Here is a 25,447-nt window from a genome sequence, read left to right on the forward strand (position 1 = left end):
GGTAAAGCAGGTTTAGACTACTACCTCCATCCATAAGGACTCGTGTGAGGTGGAACCCATCAATTATTGGGTCGAGGACTAGTGCGGCTGGATTGCCTTAAGTGGTGTTAACCGGACTATCCGTGTGGTTGAAGGTGATCGGCCCCAGTTTATATTGTGGGACGACTGGTTCCGTTGAGTCGACATCCCTGAGGATGTGCGTTCGGTCCGGGTTGGCGGTGTAGGTGCCGTTTACCACATTCACTGTTTGGATTTGCGGTGGAAGTTTCTTCTGCCCTCCTGTACTCGGCGAGCTGAGCTCCTCATCTCCATCGTTGCTTTGAGACCCCTTATCTTTGTTTTTGGCACCTGACCTACCGGCTTGTTTGAAGACCCAGCAATCTCTATTAGTATGATTGGCTGGTGTTCCTGGGGTGCCATGAATTTGGCATGGGCGGTCCAGTATGTGGTCCAGGCTGGACGGACCCGGATTGTCATTTTTGAGTGGCCCATTCCGCTAACTGGACTTAGATCCCCTAAATCCGGCATTGACTACCGTATCTTCGGCGTTTTCACCCTTTTTGCAGCGCTTGTGTTTGTTGCGTCGGGGTTTGCCGTTGCTATCTCTGGCTTCTGATGTGCCAGGGTTGCTTTCTGTGTTGTTGCTATGGGCCAACCAGCTATCTTCGCCCACGCAAAAGTGGGTCATGAGTGTCGTGAGGGCTGCCATGGACTTTGGCTTTTCTTGTCCGAGATGTCGGGCGACCCACTCGTCACGGATGTTATGTTTAAAGGCCGCTAGGGCTTCAGCATCCGGATAGTCGACAATTTGGTTCTTTTTAGTTAGGAACCGAGTCCAGAATTTACTAGCTGACTCTCCAGACTATTGTGTTATGTGACTTAAGTTGTCAACATCTGGTGGTCGCACATAAGTGCCCTGGAAGTTGTCCAGGAATGCGTCTGCCAGGTTGTCCCAACTTCCCATGGAGTTTGCCGGCAAGCTGTTCAGCCAATGCCGAGCCGGCCCCTTGAGTCTTAGCGGGATATACTTGATGGCGTGCAGATCATCACCGCGGGCCATGTGAATGTGAAGGAAGAAATCCTCTGTCCATACCGCCGGGTCTGTAGTGCCGTCATATGATTCAATATTCACGGGTCTAAACCCTTCTGGGAATTCATGGTCCATTACTTCATCAGTGAAGCATAGGGGGTGTGCGGCGCCTCTGTGCCGGGCCATATCACGACGCTGTTCATACGAGTCTTGTCTGCTGTGTTCGGCCCGGCCGGATTTGCTTTTAGTATATCCGACGTGACGGTTTCCGTCATGCGTTGGGGCGCGCCCCCGTGATCCGTAGATCGATCTTGCATGTCCTCCCTTGTTTTCCAATAGGTCTCGCAGGTCCTGCGTGTTACCCCGGGCCTTGGAATTTTTGTATAACTGGTGACGGGGTGCGGGCTGGACTTCGGCCTGATATGCCGCTTTGTCTAGGCCACGAGGTCGTCGGTCAGCCGCATCATACGCTGGGAGCGTAGGCGTTAATGCTTCCTCCTTAAGTTGGGGTAGCGGCCTGCGTTTTGGATAACTTTTGGTTGGGCACTCGAGTTCGTATTCCTCGGCCGTCAGGACCTCAGTCCATCTATCCGCTAGCAGATCTTGGTCAGCTTGAAGCTGCTATTTCTTTTTCTTCAGGTTTTTTGTTGTGGCTATAAGCCGGCGCTTGAAGCGCTCCTGTTCGGCGGGATCCTCAAGCATGATAAATTCATCGTCACCGGGGCTCACCTCGCCTTCGGAGAGAGGCATGTAATTGTCATCCTTTGATTCTCCGTCTGCTGCCTGTTCCTTAGGGCTGGCTTGCCCATCCTCCCACTCAAGGCCTGGCTGGAGGGGATTGTCTTCGTCTTTGGCGCTATCCGCAGCGTTACTGTTCCTTGTGCCGGTATCGCCGTCTTTGCTATGGCGGGGCTTAGAGCGGCGCCGTTGACGCTGGTGCTTAAATTGCTTCTCAGGGGGATTATCCTCTGTTGCCTTATTGCCATCGCTTTCTTTGGGGGTGTCCACCAGAGAAGTGCAGGGCTGCACGCAGCGGCAGCTGCACGCAGTGCATCCACGGCTGGTACTGCTTCGTGATTTGGATCAGCTGCATGTGCTACTTGGCGCATATAGCGGCGAGAGCGAGTGTTTGCTTCGTATTTGTTGTATTTGGTGTACCAGGCACTGACAAACGTCTGGCGTGCCCATGCGGAGGACTGTGCACGCGCAGAATGTAGTACACAATATTACCGTTGCGACGATCACTATATAACGGTAACACTTTACCACATATGCATGTATTTAAGGCTCATGCACCAGTCGTTGTCGCAGTACCGATTGTTTTGGACTTTCTCGTTCAAACTAGCCTACAAGCACAACGAGTTGCATCGATCCATCGGCGCCGCCGTGCCGTGATGTCCCAGAGCTCATCTTCTGTGCGTCGTCTCTGTGCCCCACCGCCACCGCTGCCATTGATCATGTGCCCGCGGTGCGCCGGGACGAGGACGAGATGGTTTGTCTCCGGGACCGACCGGAACCCCGACGTCCGTTTCTACAAGTGCCCCAACTAGGGAGTAAGTTGTTTCTTAACAAAAATCAATCTGTTGTTGTAGTATCCGGCGTTTTGCTTTTGCGTTCTCTTGTTCATCGTATAGTTTTTGAACTGGCGTAGGATGGAGGGCCGTGCGACTTCTGGTTGTGGGAGGACCAGTACGCGTTCTTCATCACAGGCATTGGCATCAACCTTCTCATCGAGGCTGCCGGAGGAGGGACTAACGTGATGTTCGGTATCGGCGGGGCCATGAAGGATGTGCGCATCGCACAAAGGAGCACCATGATGATTTGCTTGTTCACGCTCCTCCTGCTGCTCGCCAAGGCAGCCGGTGGGCAGTGACGCTCCTACAGTGCCGGTGTTCATCGTGGAGAGGCTATTGCATGGGCATGATTTGTAGGATTAGGATTAATGAGTTAGCAGTCGAGAGTGCATGAGTAGTTCCGTCAGCGCAGTCGAGAGTGCAATATAATATCATGTAATGGGCAAGTTATTTCCAATCCTCAATCAGACATAATAAATCACCTGGACTGCTGAGTCTTTTTGCCTATATTGCACCAACGGCCGATGTGTTTAGTGCACGCCTGCGGAGGCACATGGGGCAGCGGCCGGTCGGTCAAAAGGGGGCCCACCACACATCAGAGGAGAGGAGGACACGCATGGTCGAAGTCAACCCAGCCTCCAACCACTCCGCAATTAATTAATGCAACCGCACGCTCGTGTTGGGGCCGCCCCCTCCCCTGCTCGCAGCACTGTACGCATCGAGTTGCGCCCATCTATAGAACAGAGCATCGGAGAAGTGCAGGGCTCTCGCCGGGTGACGCATCAGGCGGCGGATCCGCCGCACACCGAGGTACCACAGCCACCAGCGATTGGCATAGATTCTCCAATGCCTAGACTAACCCCACCCCTCCCCTCCCCCCCTTTTGCAGATTTTCCGATGGGAGAAGAAGAACAGCATCTCAGAGGGCACATCCGAACTTCAGCCGCCATGGCGATAGAGGGGGAGCAGCAGGCAGGGGGCTTTGAAGAAGCAGCTCTAGCCGGATCATCAACCAGGTCCACATCACACACATCTAGAATAGTTATTCAGAAAGTAGTAGAGGTCGTAGCTACATTATCCGACTACAAAAGATTTTTGGTAGAGGAGATTGGTTTTGAGGGAGTACTGCGCATCCCCATGATACCGAAAATCAACTTGAAGTTTAGCAAGTTCCTCATGAGTAAGGTCGATCTCAAAGACCACTGCATCATCTTGAGAGATGGGGGAAAGCCAATTAAATTTCACCCAGAGGATTTCCACAAAGTTTTTGGCATCCCATGCGGGCAACGAGATATACATGGAACAGACGCACACATCACAAGTGAAGCAATTGATTTCATGAGGAACTCCATAGGATGGACAGACAAATCCGATCGCAGTTTAAGCTCGCTCGAAGCGTTCATTTGCAAGGAAATAAATGAACTATCTAGCCGTTTAGAGAAGGATTGCTTCAAGATGGCGTTCGTCGTCTTCGTGATGGGCAATCTGTTTGCCCCATGCACCAAGCATGATTACTCAACCATTGACTACTGGGGGGCATCAAAGACGCCGACAACATTGCCCTCTTCAATTGGTGCAAATATTCATTTGAAGGTCTACTGGAAGCAGTTCGAAAACTGAAGCTGGAAACAGATGCAGACATAACTCTGGACCACCTCTCCGGGTGTCATCTATTTCTTCAGGTAAATGCCTCGAAATCTAAGCCAACACGCCCAAGGGAATCATACATATTTACATAAAATGTCTGGTAATATGGAACCTGGATATGTCAACACTAGTACATTGACATGTTTTTTATGCGTACAGGTTTTCGTGCTGGACAATGTTGAGTTGGGCATTATGAACTTAAAGCAAACTACCATGCCACGGATACAATTGTTCGATGGAGCGACCCTGAAATGGATGATCCTCGTGTGCTCAGCAAGAAAGCTAGGGAAAACAATTTTTATTGTACCGGAGGTAACCACCACACCCAAGCTATGTTGTATACACATTTGTTTAGAAACGTGAACAGGTCTAACTAGGTGCAAGCTCACACAGGCAAGACATTGGAACGCCATGTGCTACACTTGGCACAACTACCAAAACGAGATCCACATGAAGAAGAAGGCAATCGAGACCAAGGCTGAACGTTCAGCAAATCAATACACAATTGTCAGACACACCCTAGTTGTACCATGAAAGGAAGAGCAAATCAACCCGGACATAGCCATTGGACACCTTACACAGACACCAAGCAGCAACGTCGACTTTAGCCCCGGTGACTATGCTCGCTGGATTCAGATGCAAAACCCAGAACTGGTGAGTGATGCTATGTACAACCCACACCCAAGATCGAAAGACCATGTCAGCATATTGGTCCCGTGCATGTCTCAGTAGAGTGCTTTTTTTATTTTTCACATATCATGATGCGAATAACCGGGCGTCTACCCGCATTTCAGGCTGCGTCTCCCTTAGGTTGGGCACTGAAAGAGCATAACGCAAAGTGTGTCCACATTGCAAACGAAATGAAAAGGAACATTGCAAACCAAAACAATCTTATTGTACTGGCCAACCAATCAGACCCTTCGGTGGTGCAGGTACTATCGCGCCCCCATGTCATTTGTTCATGTTGAAATCAGTTAGCAGTGACATTGTGCACGCCTTTAAGCATGTGCATGTTGTTGTGCAGGCACACACAATGATGGTGTGCCGTCTAGACTCAACGCCAACATAGTCGGAAGACGGCTGGAGTTGTCATCTCCATCCCCAACGACCAGCCAACGCGACCAGTCGGCTGTCATACCCATTGCGGATCAGCTATCCACCACACCGACCAGATGCCAAAAGCGATCAAGGATAGACGATGCGGCTGGTAATACTTCTCAAACAATACCCCCGCTTTGCATTCATGGTTGTAGTAAAAAAACTATGTTTTCACAGATGCACCACCATTTGATCTCGACATAGACGGCGACAGTGAAGCCAGCACGCCCATCAAGAAAGATGGAAATGGCAGCCCGCTTTCACCTACAGCGGCAACTAAGGCATACTGTGACAACCTCGTTGGACAACTAATGATGCTCAATGATGAGATCGGGGACACCGAGGGGCACACTGTGTTTGGACAAGTGAATGGTATGCCTATTATCAAAACCAAGGTTGCTCACACCAAGTTCACAGAAGACCCATGGTCCAGTAACCGTACAATGTGCACACATGGTGAAGTTGTCCGGAAAGCCATCAGGGACTGGATGCGATCAAGAACACAATTCCACCTATCAAGGTAACCAAAAGCACAAAGCCCCATTTCATTCAGAAAAGCCAACCGTTGTGGCCGCCCCCGCGCCATCGAGCATCCTCTATATCTCATGAAGCTAACCTTGCTGTTTGTGTTAACCCCGTAGGGATTGGGTATCGCACCCTGCCCCGCGGTTTATTGCTGTAAGTGGCAACGCCATCAAGTCTCAAATATGCGACGGTGCTGAAATCGACCACGAGCTCGGGTCCTTGATCATACGTCGGATGGCACAGATGGAGTCACATGCTCACCGCGCCACCCCTGACGAACAATACCGCTTGATCCTCGAGCCCGACTTCTCGGTACAGGCAGTCAAATACATGAGGCTCAAGTACCCGTAGCTTATCCCGTGTTTTTTTATGGACTGTTGTTTTTTTGGTTGGGCGGGCCGGGGGCAGTCCCATGCCATTGCAGGAGAAAACACCACCAGAATCATGTCAATACAAAGACAATCCACTCGAGTAGATGTCAAATGCAATATTTCAAACTGCCGGATGGTAATTTTCGAAAAAACTACTCTCTCAGTTCCCCCTTTTACCAGTGGCCACATCTATATTATAACCAACAACGTTGGCACTCTAAATAACCGAAATTCCCGTTTCAACCATTTGTATCAGGTTACCATCCCTGCAGTCATGCAACATGGGTGGTCTAGCTTCAATTGAGACATGATGCACCAGATGATAACAATAATGGATCCAATGGCATACCAGACAGAGGACGCGAACCGAAAAACATGTCTCATGTACGCGGCCGAGAAGCTCCATCAAGCTCTTTTCGATTGCATTGAAGAATTCTTCACCGAGTGGCACTGTGGCCGGACGAGTTGGACGAACAAGACCCCTCTCTTGTCAACCACAACATTTACAAGGTTGGTGACACTGAACCCAAGTAGACGCCATCTTTTATTGTTCATTCTTTGTTTTTCTTCAGTCACGTGCTTCATTTCCTTATTTTCGCCAACTACTTATCTAACTTGCAAACACGCCCCCAACATAGGCAAGAGAGTGCCATGTGTGTCGTCCACCTACTTCGGCAATTCAAAGGGAACTCGTTGGCGAAACCGCTCACCAGGGTCAGTACTTAATATGAAATCCTTAAACTCGGAAAAACAAGCTAGTATGACCAAACTAATTTCCTGATTGGCCATATACACAGGCAACTATTGCCAATGAAAGGGATTCAATCATCATTGAGATGATACACATGGAAGGCAACACCGCTTCCCTCCAGCTGGAAGGTCTTGACACGGTCGCCAATGCCCTAAACGAGACGGTGGCAGATTCAGGGGTCTAGTCCTAATGTAGTCACGAGGAAACTGAAATAAATAAACACCCCTTGTGTGGTAGAGATCCATTGTGTGTTCATCTCCACATGTTCTACAATCTGTAATAAAATGGTGGTTTTTTTCACAGTATGCACTAAACTAGATTTCCACAAAACCCACCCAAAATTTTCGGGGCCGTGTGACAGTACTACTTTAAGTGTTTTTGGCCTGATGACATCTGATTTGCAGAACTAGAAGGAATGGTCACATTTATGCCCCGTTGCGCACCCTACCCTTGTCATACTGTCACACATCTTCCAATTACTGTAGCTTTCCGGCAAATGCATCTAGCCCTTCCCTTTGCCTTACTGTAGCCCATCCGGCAAATGCACTGGAGGGCTGGAAACACCCCCCATCGTGAGTAGAGATATTTGATATGATTTTTTTTAATTCCTTGTTATATGATCACTAAGAGGAAAAGATGGCACCAGAATTGCAACCAGAGGCATTTCTCCCAGAATGCAGAAAACAAGTTGGCTACAGGGCACCACCATCAAAGGGGAATCATCCCAAAAAGTTCTTCCAGAGCCAAACAAAAAAATTATAGAGAGCACATAAACACAATAGCACAAATACATTAGCCATCGCAAACATTGTCAAGACAACACATCCACCCGGGCAATATTACAATAGCTTATGTCTTCCACATTACTAACCAATGTGCATAATATTACAATAACTTATGTTTTCCACGCTAGTAGCAAATATATAACTGATAAGTTCCATACATCTGGCATACGACGAGCCAATCAACACAAGCTCCCTCGCAGTTCATGTGAATTACTTAGCCACAACGAAACAAAAATCATCATGCTTGCAAGTATAAGCAAGCGCCTGGCCTTCTTGTTGGGGCTAACCAGGCCTTCGGGATGGTACTCAAGCTTCGACGCGTCAGGGAAGACTCCCAGTGTTACTTGCCATCATGAGTACATCCCGAAGGAGCTTCTTCTTCAGAGCAACCGAAGCAGCCTGCACACACATAAATATGAATGAGTGAAACTTCGTACGTAAACATTCATAATCCGGCCATATGGTAGATTCCAGACACACACCTCAGTCAAGTTCAGCGGGTGTTTCCCAGGCACAAAGTTGATGATGTGGTGGAGTACCTACATCGCCGTGTCCGTGCTGCGACAAATAGAGGTTACCCAACATTAGCATACAAGCATAACAGAAAATACATTCTTTATGATGCAAGCAAAACGCACCTCTCATAGGTACTTGTAGCATGGAAACAATAAGACCACCCATTATGTGGCACCTTCCCCTGCCCCCAGAAAATGTCACCACACTTCACGAATGCATCAAGTAGCTCACCCGCATTCCGTAAGTGTTTTGCTTTCATCCTGCTTTCCCCGGGCTTGGAGATGTTCAGATCAATGATATGGAGAACTCTACACAGGATGTCAAAGACGTACAAACTCCACCCCTGGTCCAGGTACACCACAACCGGCCCCTGTTTTTCATTCTAGTTAGACATACAGCCAGCATTCCATCCTTTTCATACACTGTAGTACTGACGTAACACATATGGGAATTTGGTAGATGATAAACAGATCACTAACCAGAACGCATGCCACACCAAGCGGTAGCTGATTAAACATTGAGCGGACATCTTCCCTCAGCCAGTATGACTTGGTGTATGCAACTTTGAACTACAAAATTGTAAAAGTCACACCATATCAGGACCAGTGATACTTGACGGTGCAAACAAAACATGTAAAATTACACTACAACCAAACTTACCGCCCAGTCAGGTCCAATGATAAGCCTCCCTGATCCCGGGGGCAGATCCCCAAACGCAGGATTGATTCCAGTCCTTGTTGAGCAAGATGATTTTCTATGCGGAATTCTTCCACCACTTCTTCACCAGTCATCTTCATATGGTACGGCCGCCCATGCTTGAACCACGGCCTGCACATGGTCAAATAGGCATGGTAAGTGAGGAATCCCGCAGCCCACATAAACAACTGACCAACATGATCAGAGAGAGCTAGCGGTCACGAGTCCACAAACCTAGATAAATCATTGAATGATGAATCCATGGCCCTAGCATAGAAACGATCGCCTCTTCTTCTGCCCTCCATCTCAGAGACAGCCACTCCAATCGGGTTTGCAATGGAGTAGTCAGTTGCCATCCTTGTGCGCTTACTTGGGGGGGCTACGACAAACCACCCAAGCAAGCTGCTTTGCGATAGTGCTGGGCACACCAAAAGCGGTAATAAAGAGGTGATATCAACATAGAGAGTCAGTAAAACAATTCAAAGGTTCCAACAGTCCATCCAGCATGAAAACACTATGCAGAACAACATTGATATATACATAGTGGAGGGGGGCACGTACGGCAGGAACACAAATCAGCAGTAGGTGCTCTGCCAGGCGATGGACCAATCGTCAGGTTCGTGTCCACCCTGACAGGGTTCATTAGCCCAACAAACGGTGTCCCGTCTATGAAATCCTGAACATCATTTGTCATATTCAGATCAAGACGCCTAGCCACATTACCTACAAATAAACAGAGACCATGATGCATAAGTTGAATTATTTTCCAACAACAGGCATTTGGACGACCGCCCCACACACAACCTCTCAAAAGTTTTCCAATAGAAATATTACCATTTCCGTTGCTTGTGGAACCAACCTCCCTCAAAGAGGTGCGGCGATTCAAGTCAAGGGTATCTAGGCTGGGGAACAGCCCAAAAAGCATTCTTGCATTAGGAATCACATCAATTTGATCGCCAGACCCAAAACCCCCAACGTCAGTGTGCACGAAAGCTAAGTAATTCAGCCAAAAATTAGTTGATCTTCCAACTGAACACTTCTCACTCCAATGGAGTAGCCAAGTACTGATGCAAGAAATAAGCTACCAACCTGAGCCAGCACCAAAGGTGGTCATTACATCCGTGCCAAGCCGCTTCCTTATACTTGGGTTCACCAGCCTAAAGGTTGATGGCCCTGCGAGAAGGAACAAATCAGTTTTTTTAAACGTCTTTCACGGAAGTTACCCAGTTACCCAATACACCAAGTTACAAGACAAACATGCACACACCTACCGCTTCAGGTACATTTTCTTCCCCTTTACCATCACGTGGAACACCAAGTTTAGCTCCTGAAATGAAATCTTTAGACATTATGTATCTTCCACAGAACTAACCAGTAACGCAAAATCACTAGGTGCATGCCAAACATGAACAAACCTGGTGCATCAGGTACATTGGCTTTCCCTTTAACATCATGTGGAACACCAGGGTGTGCTTCTGAAATGAAATCGTTGGAGAAGCCACTTATCCAATAGGGAAGATATCAAATGCTCATAGTTTTATATGTTATTGTATCTCAGAACTCACCATTAGTATTAAGGAAGCAAACCTCACCACCAACCACTTTCAGCTGGAAATCACCAACTTTTGAAATCGCACAGCCCAGCATCTCATTCACCGAATTGACATTGCTGTCATTACGACTGTCTATCATCGCGAGCACACTGGTCATGCAAGACTAAACATGGTTCCTCAAATTCATATTTTCCTCACAAACAGATGACATGTGTGTATGCATGACGACACTCAAATACTCAACCACCTGCATGGAAATTGCACCCCCGGAACACGTTACCACACTAGGGGAACTGAAATGAAAAATGACAGAATCATAGCCCAGCTTCCACATAGTTACAATACCTCTGCCTGCCACCCGGGAACACCTGACAACAAAACTATTTTCTCGCTCGGAACGACGCCTGGGTCAGGGATAGTTTTTGTAGCAGAAGCCATGTCCATGGCCACTAAGTTGCTAGCAGCACCCCGCGCACCGTCAGGCCTAATCTGCAAAGAGGAAACCGAAACGGGCATGAGTATAACGATTACAATATATAAAGCACCGCTGAAAGTGCTAGTGATCGACTAGAGGGGGGGTGAATAGGCGATTTTTGTGAAAGTCTTCAAAAAATGTAAGTTTCGAAGACAAACGATAGAAATAAACCTATTATCATGCAGCAGAAGGTAGACTACACTAGGCAAACCATAGTCATGTATTCAATGAAGTGAAAGCACAATGACAAATAGCAGCTAGGCAGTAAGGATCAGGTAGGAAGATGTTGAGAAGCCAATCAGTACACGTAATCACTTAGTGAAGTCGAACGGTGATGCTATCGTACAATGACTTCACAAGAACCAACAGTAAGTAAAGGGAAGGGAAGGATGAAACCAGTGACTCATTGAAGACAATGATTTGTTGGACCAGTTCCAGTTGCTGTGACAACTGTACGTCTGGTTAGGGAGGCTGAGATTCAACTCAGAAGACCTCGTCTTCACCTTATTCCCCTTGAGCTAAGGACACCCAGTCCTCGCCCAATTACTCTGGTAAGTCTTCAAGGTAGACTTCCAAACCTTCACAGACTTCATTCACCGGCGATCCACAATGACTCTTGGATGCTCAGAACGCGACGCCTAACCGGCTGGAGGATTCACAGTCCTCAAGTGTAATAAGTCTTCAGATCACACAGACAAGAAGACTTAAGTGATGCCTAACACTCTTTGGCTCTGGGTGGTTAGGGCTTTATCCTCTCAAGGAATTCTCTCTCAAAGGCTTCGAGGTGGGTTGCTCTCAAACGACAAAAGCCGTACTTTAACTCTGAGCAGCCAACCGTTTATGGTTGTAGGGGGTGGGCTATTTATAGCCACTAGGCAACCCGACCTGATTTGTCCGAAATGACCCTGGGTCACTAAGGAACTGACACGTGTTCCAACGGTCAGATTTCAAACACACACGGCAACTTTACTTGGGCTACAAGCAAAGCTGACTTGTCCAACTCTGAACAAGATTCGCTCTCATAGTCTTCACTCGAAGACATAGGATTTTGGTTAAGCATCACTTCAGTCATTCTGACTGGTTTTCTTGGACCCCACTTAACAGTACGGTGGTTCCTATGACTCAACAAAGAAGAAAAAGAACTACGAAAGATCTAAGTCTTCGCGCTCCATAGTCTTCATGCGATGTCTTCTCTTGTCATAGTCTTCAAGGTGAATGTCTTCACATACCACCTTTGACTTCAATGTCTTCATACATTTTTAGGGGTCATCTCTGGTAGGAAAACCGAATCAATGAGGGACTTCTACCTGTGTTATCCTGCAATTCTCACAAACACATTAGTCCCTCAACTAGGTTTGTCGTCAATACTCCAAAACCAACTAGGGGTGGCACTAGATGCACTTACAATCTCCCCCTTTTTGGTGATTGATGACAAACTAGTTGAAGTTTTCAACGGGGAATATAATATGTGAAATTGTAAAGGATAAGGAATTGTCTTCATAAGTTGCAAGGGCTCCCCCTGAAGATGTGCATATAAGTAATTTGCTTTTGGAATGCAAATGCACATGGCAGGTTGTACTTGTGGAGATCCTCTTCAACTTATGATGACAATTCATCATGCATGAAAGGTATGTGAAGATAATGACATGCATAATGAAAAATGGACGTCTGCAAAATGATCTAAGTGCGGAATTTATCGTCGCACATGCGGAATTTATCATCGCATCACAAAATAGCAAATAAGTAGCAGACGACCATCGAGTTTAAGTGTTACAACTCAAAGAACCAAATGTATCAAAACGAGAGTTGTAAACACTAGGCAAAACATAAAGTAACCGCCCATATGGACCCGCTTGAAGACTATCAAACTCATATGCTTCTCCCCCTTTTGTCAGTGAGGACCAAAAAGGTTTGAAGACATAGAGCATCTACTCGTTCCCATGAAGAGTAGGTGAAGCAGCAGGGTCGTCGGTGGTGTTCGGCGGTGCAGAAGAACTTGGGGCAGTGTCGGGGCATGCAGAAGTAGGGGGCGGTGAAGTGGCATCATCTTCGTCCTCGATCACTCTGGCATTCACAGTTGCCGCAGAGGAAGAGAACTCAGAGTCTTCAAGAGATGGAGTTCATCGTAGCACAGTCCTTCGGGGAGGTGTGGAGTCAAACTTGAAACGTTCAGAGAAGCCATCCTCTTGAAGATCATCCTCAGAACACATAAGCGTCAGCCCTTTCCATGTACGCCGACAGGTTTCATGGGCAACAAAGGCATTCTTGGTGGCAAGATTGCGAATGCGGTTGACATCCACCAAGAGGCTTTGCATTTGGCGCTTCAGCCAGTCATGATGCCTATCCTGTTTTTGATGAAGAGCAACCAGAAGCTCTCGGTCATTGAGAACACGAGATCGCTTCTTGGGTCGTTGGGCAATAGTGCTTTCAGTGGCTTCAGTAAGGGCACGATGAGGTGCACGTGTAGTACCAGCCAGAGGATAAACACGAGTGACTGCTTCAACTCCTTCAATGTTCTGAGTGAAACTTTGATGCTCCGCATTCTGAAGACTAAGAGGTTCCTTGGCAGGCTCTGGATAAATGGCTTCAACGGACATATCCACATCAGGCAGAAAGATCCGATGATTGCGAGCAGATGGCTGATATGAGATGGCTGAGTGGAGTTTAATCAGCCGCATTATCCATGGAGCGTAGAACTTCAAGCCAAAAAGATCAGATCCTGATGCAGCAAGTTGGCGGATGAAGAAGTCTTGTGCATTGAAGCATTTGCCATGAAGAATATAGAAGACCAAAGTCTTCATTGCACCTTCCAGCTTTGCATGTGGAGAATGTCCTTTGATGGGCCAGAGAGTTCGCCTTATAATGTGATAGATAGTCCTTGGCAGATACTCAAGGTCTTCAACAAAGAACTCCTTAGGATATGCAGCATCTTGTGGCAAAGGCTTCATCATACTGAGCATCTGACTCATGTTCGGTTCAGGCTTCTGAAAGATGCTCTCCATAGCTTCACTGTGAAGCTGACAGCCAGGTTCATAGAGATCTCCAGGAGTGGGCAGACCAGTGAGCTCAATGATATCAAAGGCTTTGGCTTCGTGATGAACATTTCCTGTCATCCACTCAAGGACCCAAGTCTTCGGATCTCTGTTGTAACCACGTATGTGAAGTGTGGCATAAAATTGGAGCAGCAACTCTTCGTTCCAGTGCTCTTGGTCGGTGACGAAAGGCAACAATCCAACCTCTTTGAAGCAATCCAGAGCTTCTTCCAAGCAGGGCAGACCAGTTATTGCTTCGGTGTCAAGACGCATATGAGGGAAGATGCGACCTTGATTGTACAGAATGCATGAGTAATAACTTCGCTGCGGATAGCTGCAGAACTGATCAGAAGATATTCTTTCCCTTGAGTAGGGGTTCTTGGAGCTATTGAAGAAGGTGTTGTCTGCTTTGAAGCCGTTGACATTAAAGGATCCAGGTGCTGATGTAGGACCTGGAAACCTGGGCAACCTTGGCATTGGCTTCTGTACCTGAGGCCTATGCTCAATATGATAGTCAAACTGAGGACCAGTAGCAGGCGCAGGAACAGAAGCAGTAGCATCATTGTCTTCGCTGACTTCTGGTTCTTGGGTTGGTGTAGGCTCCACATTGGCTTCAGCCATGACAACGTCAGTGGCATCATTCGTGTTGGTGGTGGTAGCCTCAAGATTTTCTACCTCCACTTGATGAGCTAGAGGGTCGGGCACAGACACGTTCTCCTTGAGAACAGCTTCTTCAGTAGTTGGGGGAGTAGGGGCATGTTCTTCTTCTTGGGTGTCGTCGGCTGATGCAGCCGGAATGTCTTCACCAGCTTTAGCCTCAGACTCGGAGACTTGAGACCTTGGTCCTTTGCGAAGCCTGCGTAACGCTGGCGACGCCTTTGGAGATGGAGTTGGCTGGGCCTCAAAGTCATCTTCTTCTTGCCAGGGTGGTGTGACTTGTTGTTGTGGGTGATCGGCCCATGATGCATCCTGAGCAATTGGCGTCAGAGGACGACCAATGCTGATGAGTTCGCTGTGTGTAAGCACAGGCGATGATACCTGTTGGTGCTCGATCAGAGGAAGAACTACATCATCGTCAACATTGGCGTGGTGACCAATGTCTTCAGCAGCGGTGGGATCAGTTGTTGGAATGTCTTCAGCTTCATGAGCCTCTGTGGAAGCAGGCTCATGGACAGTCAGTTGGTGCTCTTGATGTTCAGCGGCAGGGCGAACCATGGAGATAGGTTCAAAAACTAGGGGCTCTGTGCGAGCAGCCCGTTCCTTCTTGGTCTTGCGCTTCTTCTTGGAGGGAGCAGCAGCAGAGGCTTCAGGATGTTTCCTCTTTCTGGCTTCAGCCTTAGCAGTCCTCGTCTTCTTCAGTTCTGAAGCGGTAGACCTGGCTTTTGGCTTCGAGCCAGTCATACTGGCTGGGAAGACAATGGGATGTGCTTCCTGCCTTGGTGCGTCGGGTTCGGCCATAGTGGGCTTCTTCTTCGTCTTTACAGCCATCCTGGGGTCGATGCCAGGACGCCCAAGGGCCTTGCGCTTCTCAGCCTCATTGTAGGCTTGCACACACTTGTCAGCAAGGCTCTTCATGCGCTCACGAGAGCCTTGAGCTTCTTCACGCTTCTTGAGAAAGGCCTCTTTGAGCTCGTGCAGCATGATCTTGAAGTTCTTGACCTCTTGCACGCTGAGCTTGGCCATATGCTTCTTGAACTGAGCTTTCTCAAAGTCAATCTTTTGCTTCAGTTCGATGATGCGTTGAGCTAGATCTAGCTCTGAAGCAATGGCGCCATGGAAGGCGACACTGAGGCCAATGGGAAGTTGCAGGTCTTCAAAGCTGAGGTTGGGCGTGGCAAACCACTCATCGATGAAGTTGTGGATGATTGCCACGTCAAAGAGAGGCAAATTGTTGAAGATTTATGCTTCTTCTTTGCTCTTGATCAGTTGCTCAAGAGCATCATCTGTAAGATCTTCATCACTGGACAGATCAATGGCATCGTTGCACAGAATAGCAACAGCAGTTAGTTCTTGGCTGGTGTGTGGCAGAGGCATCTTGACTCTCGGGGGCTTGGAGATGCGTGATAGATCTTCAGACTGCACACTTTCTTCAGGAGGTGCAGTAGCCAGTGGCTTTGCCCGTGAGATTTTTGGTGCTGAGGCTGGCTTTAAAGCTTTAGGCTGCTTCAGTTTCTTTGGCTTCGGCGCTGTAGGCGCTTCATCAGATTCAGCATCATCTGCAGGCTCATCCACAGCTGTCCCTTGAACCACGATATGAGTGATGAGACCTTCCAGGTTGTAGAAGGGCCCAACAAGATTGGGTTCAGCTTCGCGGGTGCCATCGGCACGGGGAGCAGAGGGACTAGGGTTGAAGTCTAGTCCCAATGACTTCTTGTTCTGCTTCGCCGAATTCTGGGCAAACTGGAAGTTGCGCTTGAATAGATTGTCGTCATGACACCATAGCAGTGACGATGGGTCAACATCCGCAGGCTGTGGTCCACGGACCATGCAGGGATAGAAGCCTTGTTCAATGGCTTCATCTCTGGACCTAGGTTGAAGATTTCTGTATAGGATGTCTCCCCATGGTCGCTTGATGGCATTCTTCTCAGCATATTCCTTTGTCATAAACATGTACTTGAACCACCGTTCTGCCCAATATCGTCGAATCCATTGGATTCGTGTCTTGCGCTGATTGTAATCCTCTTCTAGATCTGTCTTGTACAGTTCTGAGAGGTCATCGGGCAGATCTCTTGATGTTTCACCTCGACGCTTTCTGCCACCTTTACTTGCTGATTTCTCTGCACCCATGAACTTTAAACTGAATGGCTTCAATACGTTCAAAGGCTTCAAGGGATTTCGCTTGCTGGACAAACAGGAACTGGCTTCGGGAGAATTTATATGATGCTGTAAGAATTCTGCAAATGAATGCAGACTATGAGAACCAAGGGATTCTCCCACGGACATGTACCTGTGACAGCATTAAGGTGCGAGGGAAGGGGAAGAGGTCATATGCATTCTCAGAAGATTTTGAAGATAAATCAGTTTAGAAGACATTGACCTCATCGTGCGAAGACATTCACTCATAGATAAGGAGTTGGTTCCAGATTTGTACGAATCCACGGATCAGTACAAGTGAGGAATCTAACTACTTTGTGAAGCATAAGTGAACATACTAGGCATAATATGAGATGCAGTATGAGATGGATCCAACTTGTGTGAACAGAAACTGCTTGTGGTAGAAAGTGACGAATCTATAGGATCAAAGGGGCCGTAAAAAGGAAGTTTTATTTACCACACAAGGAACTGCTAGACGGAGTGGAAGAGGAGGCCGAGCAGTTCGATCGTCCGTGCCCTAACTTGGCGACGGAGGACACCTACGGCGACGGCGGAGAAGACGATGTCCGCGGCCGGCGTGAAGACGGCGTCGGAGAGGTCGCGGCAGCTAAGCGCTTCGTCGCCGGCGTCGTCGAGGGCTAGCGGTGGCGCTAGGGTTCGTGCGAGAGTGGAAGAAAGGATAATGACTGTGGTGAGGCGTGTATTTATAGGGACAGGGACGGCACAACGTTATTACACAGGTGCCCCTGGCGATTCACATCTGAAGAACACGTGGCCATCATGCAACATATCGGAGGTTGTTCCACGTTCCCACGCACGCCTGGATTGTCGGGTGGTCGTTCCCACTTCTCCGGGTTTCAGGTGAAGGAATTAGCATTGAAAACGGACTTAATGTTTGTCTCTGTATCTTCTGCTGACAAGGACGCAGAGAAGATATTCGACAGTTTCAATAGAATGCATATGATTTGGAGAGATAGAGTTTGAGATAGAAAGCATAGAGAGGTTAGGGTCCGATCACATTCACTTAGTTCAAAAGATTCAACAAGAAGACATAGCTATAAGTGAATGCTGTAGAGGACAGAACACTAGTATATATATATATGATCAACATAATGAAGATAATCATGAAGACATGTTGAGATTGAAGCCAAACCAAATGTGAAGACACAGCAAATGTAACACCATGGGTAAAACACTTCAAACAGACGAATTTTGTGGTGGCGTTACCCACCGTATAGGAAGTATTAGACCCAGACACGGCGCACAATTATCGTGGCGCTCCGAAGTCAAATTCCACATTAATGTATTCACACTTAGAATGTATGTCTTCATTGATTGAAGATATACTTTACTTCGTGTGTTGCACATCTAAGTCATCAATATGCATAAGTGTTAGGATGTGTGCCTGATCACAGGACATTTGAGGATTCCAAGATATTTAGCTCACACCGTAACTTGCAAAATCTCTTCTCATCCAAGGGCTTGGTGAAGATATCTGCCAATTGCTCTTCAGTGTTGACGTGTATGATATCAATATCTTCCTTCACAACATGATCTCTGAGAAAGTGATGACGAATTTCAATGTGCTTTGTCTTCGAGTGCTGAACTGGGTTGTTGGCAATCTTGATGGCGCTTTCGTTGTCGCAGTAGAGTGGCACTTGCTTCAGATGAATGCCATAGTCTTTGAGTGTTTGCTTCATCCACAGAAGCTGAGCGCAGCAAGATCCAGCAGCAATGTATTCAGATTCAGCAGTGGAGAGAGATACACAGTTCTGCTTCTTTGAAGACCAACATACAAGTGATCGTCCCAGAAAATGACATGTGCCTGATGTAGACTTGCGATCCACCTTGTCACCAGCATAATCAGCATCCGAGAATCCAACCAGATCAAACTCTGAGCCCTTTGGATACCATAATCCTAGAGTTGGGGTGTAAGCCAAATATCGAAGAATTCGCTTCACAGCTAAGTGATGCGATTCCTTTGGTGCCGCTTGGAATCGAGCACACATGCAAACACTAAGCATAATATCTGGCCTAGATGCACATAGATAAAGTAAAGAACCAATCATGGAGCGGTATACCTTTTGATCGAACTCTTTACCATTGTCGTCGGGACCCAGATGATGTTTGGCTGGCATTGGCGTCGTGAAGCCTTTGCAGTCTTGCATACCAAACTTCTTCAGGCAATCTTTGAGATACTTCTCTTGAGATATAAAGATGCCGTTGCGTTGCTGACGTATTTGAAGACCAAGGAAGAACTTCAGCTCACCCATCATGGACATCTGATATTGCTCTTGCATCATATATCCAAACTCTTCACTGTATTTCTGATTGGTGCAGCCGAAGATAATGTCATCCACATATATTTGGCACACAAACAGTTCACCATCATATGTCTTCGTGAAGAGAGTGGGGTCGAGGGAACCAGATTTGAAGCCTTTGCTCTTCAGGAAGTCTTTGAGTGTGTCATACCAAGCCCGAGGGGCTTGTTTGAGGCCATACAGTGCCTTGTTGAGCTTGTATACCATGTCAGGATGTTTTGGATCTTCAAAGCCAGGCGGTTGTGCAACATACACTTCTTCTTCAATCTTGCCATTGAGAAAAGCGCTCTTCACATCCATTTGATATAGAAGTATGTTGTGATGATTTGCATAGGCCAGCAGTATGCGTATGGCTTCAAGTCTAGCCACAGGAGCAAATGTTTCATCGAAGTCAATCCCTTCAACTTGAGTGTATCCTTGAGCAACGAGACGAGCTTTGTTTCTGACAACTTGACCATGCTCATCTTGCTTGTTGCGATATATCCATTTGGTGCCTATTATATTGTGCTTCCGAGGATCAGGACGCTTAACCAGTTCCCATACATTATTCAGCTCAAACTGTTGAAGCTCTTCTTGCATAGCTTGAATCCATTCAGGTTCCATGAAGGCTTCTTCAACTTTCTTGGGTTCTGTTATTGAGACGAATGCGAAGTGCCCACAGAAATTTGCTAGCTGTGTTGCCCTTGAACGAGTGAGTGGACCTGGTGCATTGATGCTATCGATTATTCTCTCAATCTGCACTTCATTTGCAACACGAGGATGTACAGGACGAAGATTTTGCTCTTGCTGATCATTGTCATTGTTAGAGGGATTGTCTTCAGGCTGAGCATTGTCTTCAGGTTGATCAGGTGCGGAGATGATAAGTTCTTCTTCAGGTTGAGCTTCAGAAGGTATGATTTCTCCAGTTCCCATAAGTTTGATTGATTCACTGGATGGAACTTCATCTAGCACATTTGGCAAGTGCTCTCTTTGTGAGCCGTTAGTTTCATCGAACCGCACATCCACTGTTTCAACCACTTTGTAATGAAAGAGATTGAAGACTCTGTAGGAGTGCGAATCCTTTCCATATCCAAGCATAAAACCCTCATGTGCTTTTGGTGCAAATTTTGAAGTGTGATGTGGATCCTTGATCCAGCACTTGGCGCCAAATACTCTGAAGTAACTGACATTTGGCTTCTTGCCAGTAAGGAGCTCATAGGATGTCTTGTTCAGAAGCTTGTGAAGATAAACACGGTTGATGATATGGCATGCAGTGTCAATGGCTTCAGGCCAGAATTTTCTTGGAGTCTTGTATTCATCAAGCATCGTCCGAGCCATCTCAATAAGTGTTCTGTTCTTGCGTTCGACGACGCCATTCTGCTGTGGCGTGTACGGAGCTGAGAATTCATGTGTGATGCCCAAAGTATCAAGATATGTATCTAGGCCAGTGTTCTTGAATTCAGTGCCATTGTCACTTCTGATGTGCTTTATCTTGGCGCCATAGTTGTTCATTGCTCGATTGGCGAAGCGTCTGAAGACATCCTGCACTTCAGTCTTGTAAAGGATTATATGCACCCAAGTATATCTTGAATAATCATCAACAATGACAAAGCCATAGAGACAAGCAGTAGTAGTAAGAGTTGAGTAATGAGTGGGACCGAAAAGATCCATGTGTAGCAGTTCGAAGGGTTGAGTCGTTGTCATGATTGTCTTCGAGGGATGCTTGGCCCTCGTCATCTTTCCTGCTTCACAGGCACCGCATAAGTGATCCTTCTTGAACTTGACGCCCTCGATGCCTATGACATGCTTCTTCCTTGCAAGGGTGTGGAGGTTCCTCATGCCAGCATGCCCTAGCCTTCGATGCCAGAGCCAGCATTCAGAAGCTTTTGCTAGAAGACATACTGCAAGTTGTGGTCCTGCTGAGAAATCTACAACATACAAATCATCTTTTCGATACCCTTCAAACACTAGAGACTTGTCAGATTCCATTAGTACAAGGCAACGATATTTTCCAAACATCACAATCATGTTTAAATCACAAAGCATTGAGACAGACATTAAGTTGAAACCAAGGGATTCAACAAGCATGACTTTATCCATGTGTTGATCCTTTGAGATTGCAACTCTACCTAGACCCAATACCTTGCTTTTACCAGTGTCAGCAAATGTGATGTGACTTTTGTCTGATGGACGTAAAGTTGAGTCCATGAGAAGGCTTCGCTTGCCAGTCATGTGATTTGTACACCCACTATCAATAATCCATTCTGAAGCAGCTGGTGTCGTACCCTACAGTGCAGTTAGGGGGATAGGCTTCACGAAGAGAATTGTGAAGCAAAAACATTTGACGAACCAGTGGATTATTAAAGCTTAGATCGAGATTAGGACTGATAGGGCAAGTTGCAAGCGATTCAGAAACAAAGTACATAGTAAGACCATTTGGGCATTTGATCTTGCGCCCTACAAGATGTTTAAGGTCCCCAGCAATAGTGTCAGACGATTTTGGTTTTCGGCTGGAGACCTTTCCCTGCAAAAGAGAGTTAAGCTTTCTTAGCCACCCACATCTTCAGGGGTGGCTTCGAAGCAATAAGTCTAAGTGCAGCATCTGAGAACTTTGGCTTTGGAGCCCTAGCAAAAAGTCTTGCAGGTGGACAATAGTATTCATAAGAATAAGCAGAATAGTTCTTGGTCTTATGAACATGGCGGTTTGATGAACCGCGCTCATATTCATAGGCCTGAGTATGGCTTCCCTGCAAAACATTTGCGTTAGTGTGACTCAGGTGAGTCCTCTGTCTGTATGAAGCCTTTGGACCGTATGAAGCCTGTGGTCTGGGGTTTGTCTTCTTCACCTGTGGTGTCATGATGACATTCACAGGAAGATTCTCCAAACACCTTTTCGGCACCCAGATCTTCTTCATAGGCGGTCCATTCCTGCAGTTAGTACCAATATACCTGGCAAACACTTCACCATTCTGATTCTTAAACAGTTTATAGTTTGCATCAAAGGATTCATCAATAACAATGGGGTTAGCACAAGTGAAGCCAGATAGAGTGGATGGATCTGCTGAAGGTTCCTTTGCAGCAACCCATGTGGTTTTGGGGTACTGCTCAGGTTTCCAGTAAGAGCCATCAGCATTCATTTTCCTTACGAACCCAACACCCTCTTTCCTAGGGTTTCGGTTCAGGATCTGCCTTTTGAGGACATCACATAGTGTCTGATGCCCTTTGAGACTTTTGTACATCCCTGTTTCAAGCAGTGTCTTCAACCTAGCATTCTCATCAGCAATAGCAGTGGTGTCCTCAGCAGAGGGGTTAGTTTCCACATCAACAGTTGAAGATATTGCAACAGTAGCAGCAGTAGAACATTCAGCAACAGAAGTAGCGTTATCACGCTCAATACATTTAAGACATGGTGGTTCAAATCCTTCCTGAGCTGAACTGATCTGTTCGGCGCGAAGTGACTCGTTTTCTTTTTGAAGATCTTCATGAGCCGCTCTCAATTTCTCAAGATCTTGCTTCCTTTGAAGATAATCATAGGAAAGCCTTTCATGAGCTGTTGAGAGCGTTTCATGACGACTTTCAAGTTCCTCATACTTAACGTGAAGATTTTTTATGTCTTCAATTAAGGACTGAGATCGAGTCATTTCAGCGTCTAACAGATCATCGCTTTTGTCTAACAGTTTTTGAATGTGTTCCATGGTTTTCTGTTGTTCAGTTGCAATTTTAGCAAGTGTTTTGTAGCTGGGTTTGGAAACACAATCAGAGTCATCGTCACTAGATGTTTGATAGTGAGTAGTGCGTGTGTTTACCTTGGCACCACGTGCCATGAAGCAGTAGGAAGGAGCGGAGTAGTCCTTGTCATTTGCATCGGTGTCGGTGATGAAGTCATTTTCTTCAGTGTTGAAGATGGACTTGGCAACGTATGCTGTAGCCAGACTTGCAATGCCAGAATCGGACTCCTCCTCAGACTCCACCTCCGCCTCCTCAGAAGCGGACTCATCCTCAGAGTCCATTTCCTTGCCAACAAACGCACGTGCCTTGCCAGATGAGCTCTTCTTGTGTGATGAAGACTTGGAGGAAGACTTGGAAGAAGATTTTGAGTATTTCTTCTTCTTCTTGTCGTCAGAGTCATACTCCTTGCTCTTCTTCTTCTTGTTGTTCTCATTGTCCCACTGTGGACACTCAGAGATGTAGTGGCCAGGTTTCTTGCACTTGTGACATGTTCTCTTCTTGTAGTCATGAGCAGAAGCTTCATCATTCCTTGAGCTTGATCGTGAAGACTTTCTGAAGCCTTTCTTCTTGGTGAATTTTTGGAACTTCTTCACAAGCATAGCAAGCTCCCTTCCAATGTCTTCAGGATCATCAGAACTGCTGTCAGACTCTTCTTCAGATGAGGAGACAGCCTTTGCCTTCAAGGCACGAGTTCGCCCATAGTTGGGACCGTAGATGTCTCTTTTCTCAGAAAGCTGAAACTCGTGTGTGTTGAGCCTTTCAAGTATGTCAGACGGATCGAGTGTCTTGAAATCAGGACGTTCTTGAATCATCAGGGCTAGGGTGTCAAACGAACTGTCAAGTGATCTCAGGAGTGTCTTGACGACTTCATGCTTGGTGATCTCAGTAGCGCCGAGGGCTTGAAGCTCATTTGTGATGTCAGTGAGTCGATCAAACGTGAGCTGGACATTCTCATTGTCATTTCTCTTGAAGCGGTTGAAGAGGTTGCGAAGGACACTGATTCTCTGATCTCTCTGGGTTGAGACGCCTTCGTTGACCTTGGATAGCCAGTCCCAGACTAGCTTAGATGTTTCCAAAGCACTCACGCGGCCATACTGTCCTTTGGTCAGATGACCACAGATGATATTCTTGGCAGTAGAGTCCAGTTGAACGAACTTCTTGACATCAGCGGCAGTGACACCTTCTCCAGCCTTGGGAACGCCGTTCTTGACGACATACCATAGGTCGACATCAATGGCTTCAAGATGCATGCGCATCTTATTCTTCCAGTAGGGATATTCAGTTCCATCGAAGACGGGGCACGCAGCGGAGACTTTAATTATCCCTGCAGTCGACATAGCTAAAACTCCAGGTGGTTAAACCGAATCACACAGAACAAGGGAGTACCTTGCTCTGATACCAATTGAAAGTGCTAGTGATCGACTAGAGGGGGGTGAATAGGCGATTTTTATGAAAGTCTTCAAAACATGTAAGTTTCGAAGACAAACGATAGAAATAAACCTATTATCATGCAGCGGAAGGTAGACTACACTAGGCAAACCATAGTCATGTATTCAATGAAGTGAAAGCACAATGACAAATAGCAGCTAGGCAGTAAGGATCAGGTAGGAAGATGTTGAGAAGCCAATCAGTACACGTAATCACTTAGTGAAGTCGAATGGTGATGCTATCGTACAATGACTTCACAAGAACCAACAGTAAGTAAAGGGAAGGGAAGGATGAAACCAGTGACTCGTTGAAGACAATGATTTGTTGGACCAGTTCCAGTTGCTGTGACAACTGTACGTCTGGTTAGGGAGGCTGAGATTCAACTCAGAAGACCTCGTCTTCACCTTATTCCCCTTGAGCTAAGGACACCCAGTCCTCGCCCAATTACTCTGGTAAGTCTTCAAGGTAGACTTCCAAACCTTCACAGACTTCGTTCACCGGCGATCCACAATGACTCTTGGATGCTCAGAACGCGACGCCTAACCGGCTGGAGGATTCACAGTCCTCAAGTGTAATAAGTCTTCAGATCACACAGACAAGAAGACTTAAGTGATGCCTAACACTCTTTGGCTCTGGGTGGTTAGGGCTTTATCCTCTCAAGGAATTCTCTCTCAAAGGCTTCGAGGTGGGTTGCTCTCAAACGACAAAAGCCGTACTTTAACTCTGAGCAGCCAACCGTTTATGGTTGTAGGGGGTGGGCTATTTATAGCCACTAGGCAACCCGACCTGATTTGTCCGAAATGACCCTGGGTCACTAAGGAACTGACACGTGTTCCAACGGTCAGATTTCAAACACACACGGCAACTTTACTTGGGCTACAAGCAAAGCTGACTTGTCCAACTCTGAACAAGATTCGCTCTCATAGTCTTCACTCGAAGACATAGGATTTTGGTTAAGCATCACTTCAGTCATTCTGACTGGTTTTCTTGGACCCCACTTAACAGTACGGTGGTTCCTATGACTCAACAAAGAAGAAAAAGAACTACGAAAGATCTAAGTCTTCGCGCTCCATAGTCTTCATGCGATGTCTTCTCTTGTCATAGGCTTCAAGGTGAATGTCTT

The 25,447-nt window shown here is 46.9% G+C and overlaps 1 protein-coding gene across 1 annotated transcript; it reads left to right on the plus strand.

Moving 5' to 3' along the window:
- The first annotated feature begins 3,552 nt into the window (after nt 1–3,552).
- LOC123101334 (uncharacterized) lies at nt 3,553–7,405 on the plus strand. Its single transcript, XM_044522831.1, has 11 exons — nt 3,553–4,084; nt 4,198–4,286; nt 4,411–4,563; nt 4,645–4,735; nt 5,276–5,458; nt 5,527–5,869; nt 5,991–6,186; nt 6,283–6,381; nt 6,502–6,755; nt 6,884–6,959; nt 7,043–7,405. The coding sequence occupies exons 1-9, from the start codon at nt 3,553–3,555 to the stop codon at nt 6,547–6,549; spliced, it is 1,734 nt and encodes a 577-aa protein (XP_044378766.1). The 3' UTR covers nt 6,550–6,755; nt 6,884–6,959; nt 7,043–7,405.
- Nucleotides 7,406–25,447: the final 18,042 nt, after the last annotated feature.

This window comes from Triticum aestivum, chromosome 5A (assembly GCF_018294505.1).
Source record: "Triticum aestivum cultivar Chinese Spring chromosome 5A, IWGSC CS RefSeq v2.1, whole genome shotgun sequence".
NCBI lineage: Eukaryota > Viridiplantae > Streptophyta > Magnoliopsida > Poales > Poaceae > Triticum > Triticum aestivum.

Bases quoted from the DNA above. Each gene is read 5' to 3' on its own strand.
- LOC123101334 (XM_044522831.1), top strand. From the start codon at position 3,553: ATGGCGATAGAGGGGGAGCAGCAGGCAGGGGGCTTTGAAGAAGCAGCT. The intron at 4,736-5,275 runs GTTCAGCAAATC...GTTGTTGTGCAG, and splicing joins AATCGAGACCAAGGCTGAAC to GCACACACAATGATGGTGTG. The intron at 6,382-6,501 runs GTAATTTTCGAA...CATTTGTATCAG, and splicing joins ATATTTCAAACTGCCGGATG to GTTACCATCCCTGCAGTCAT.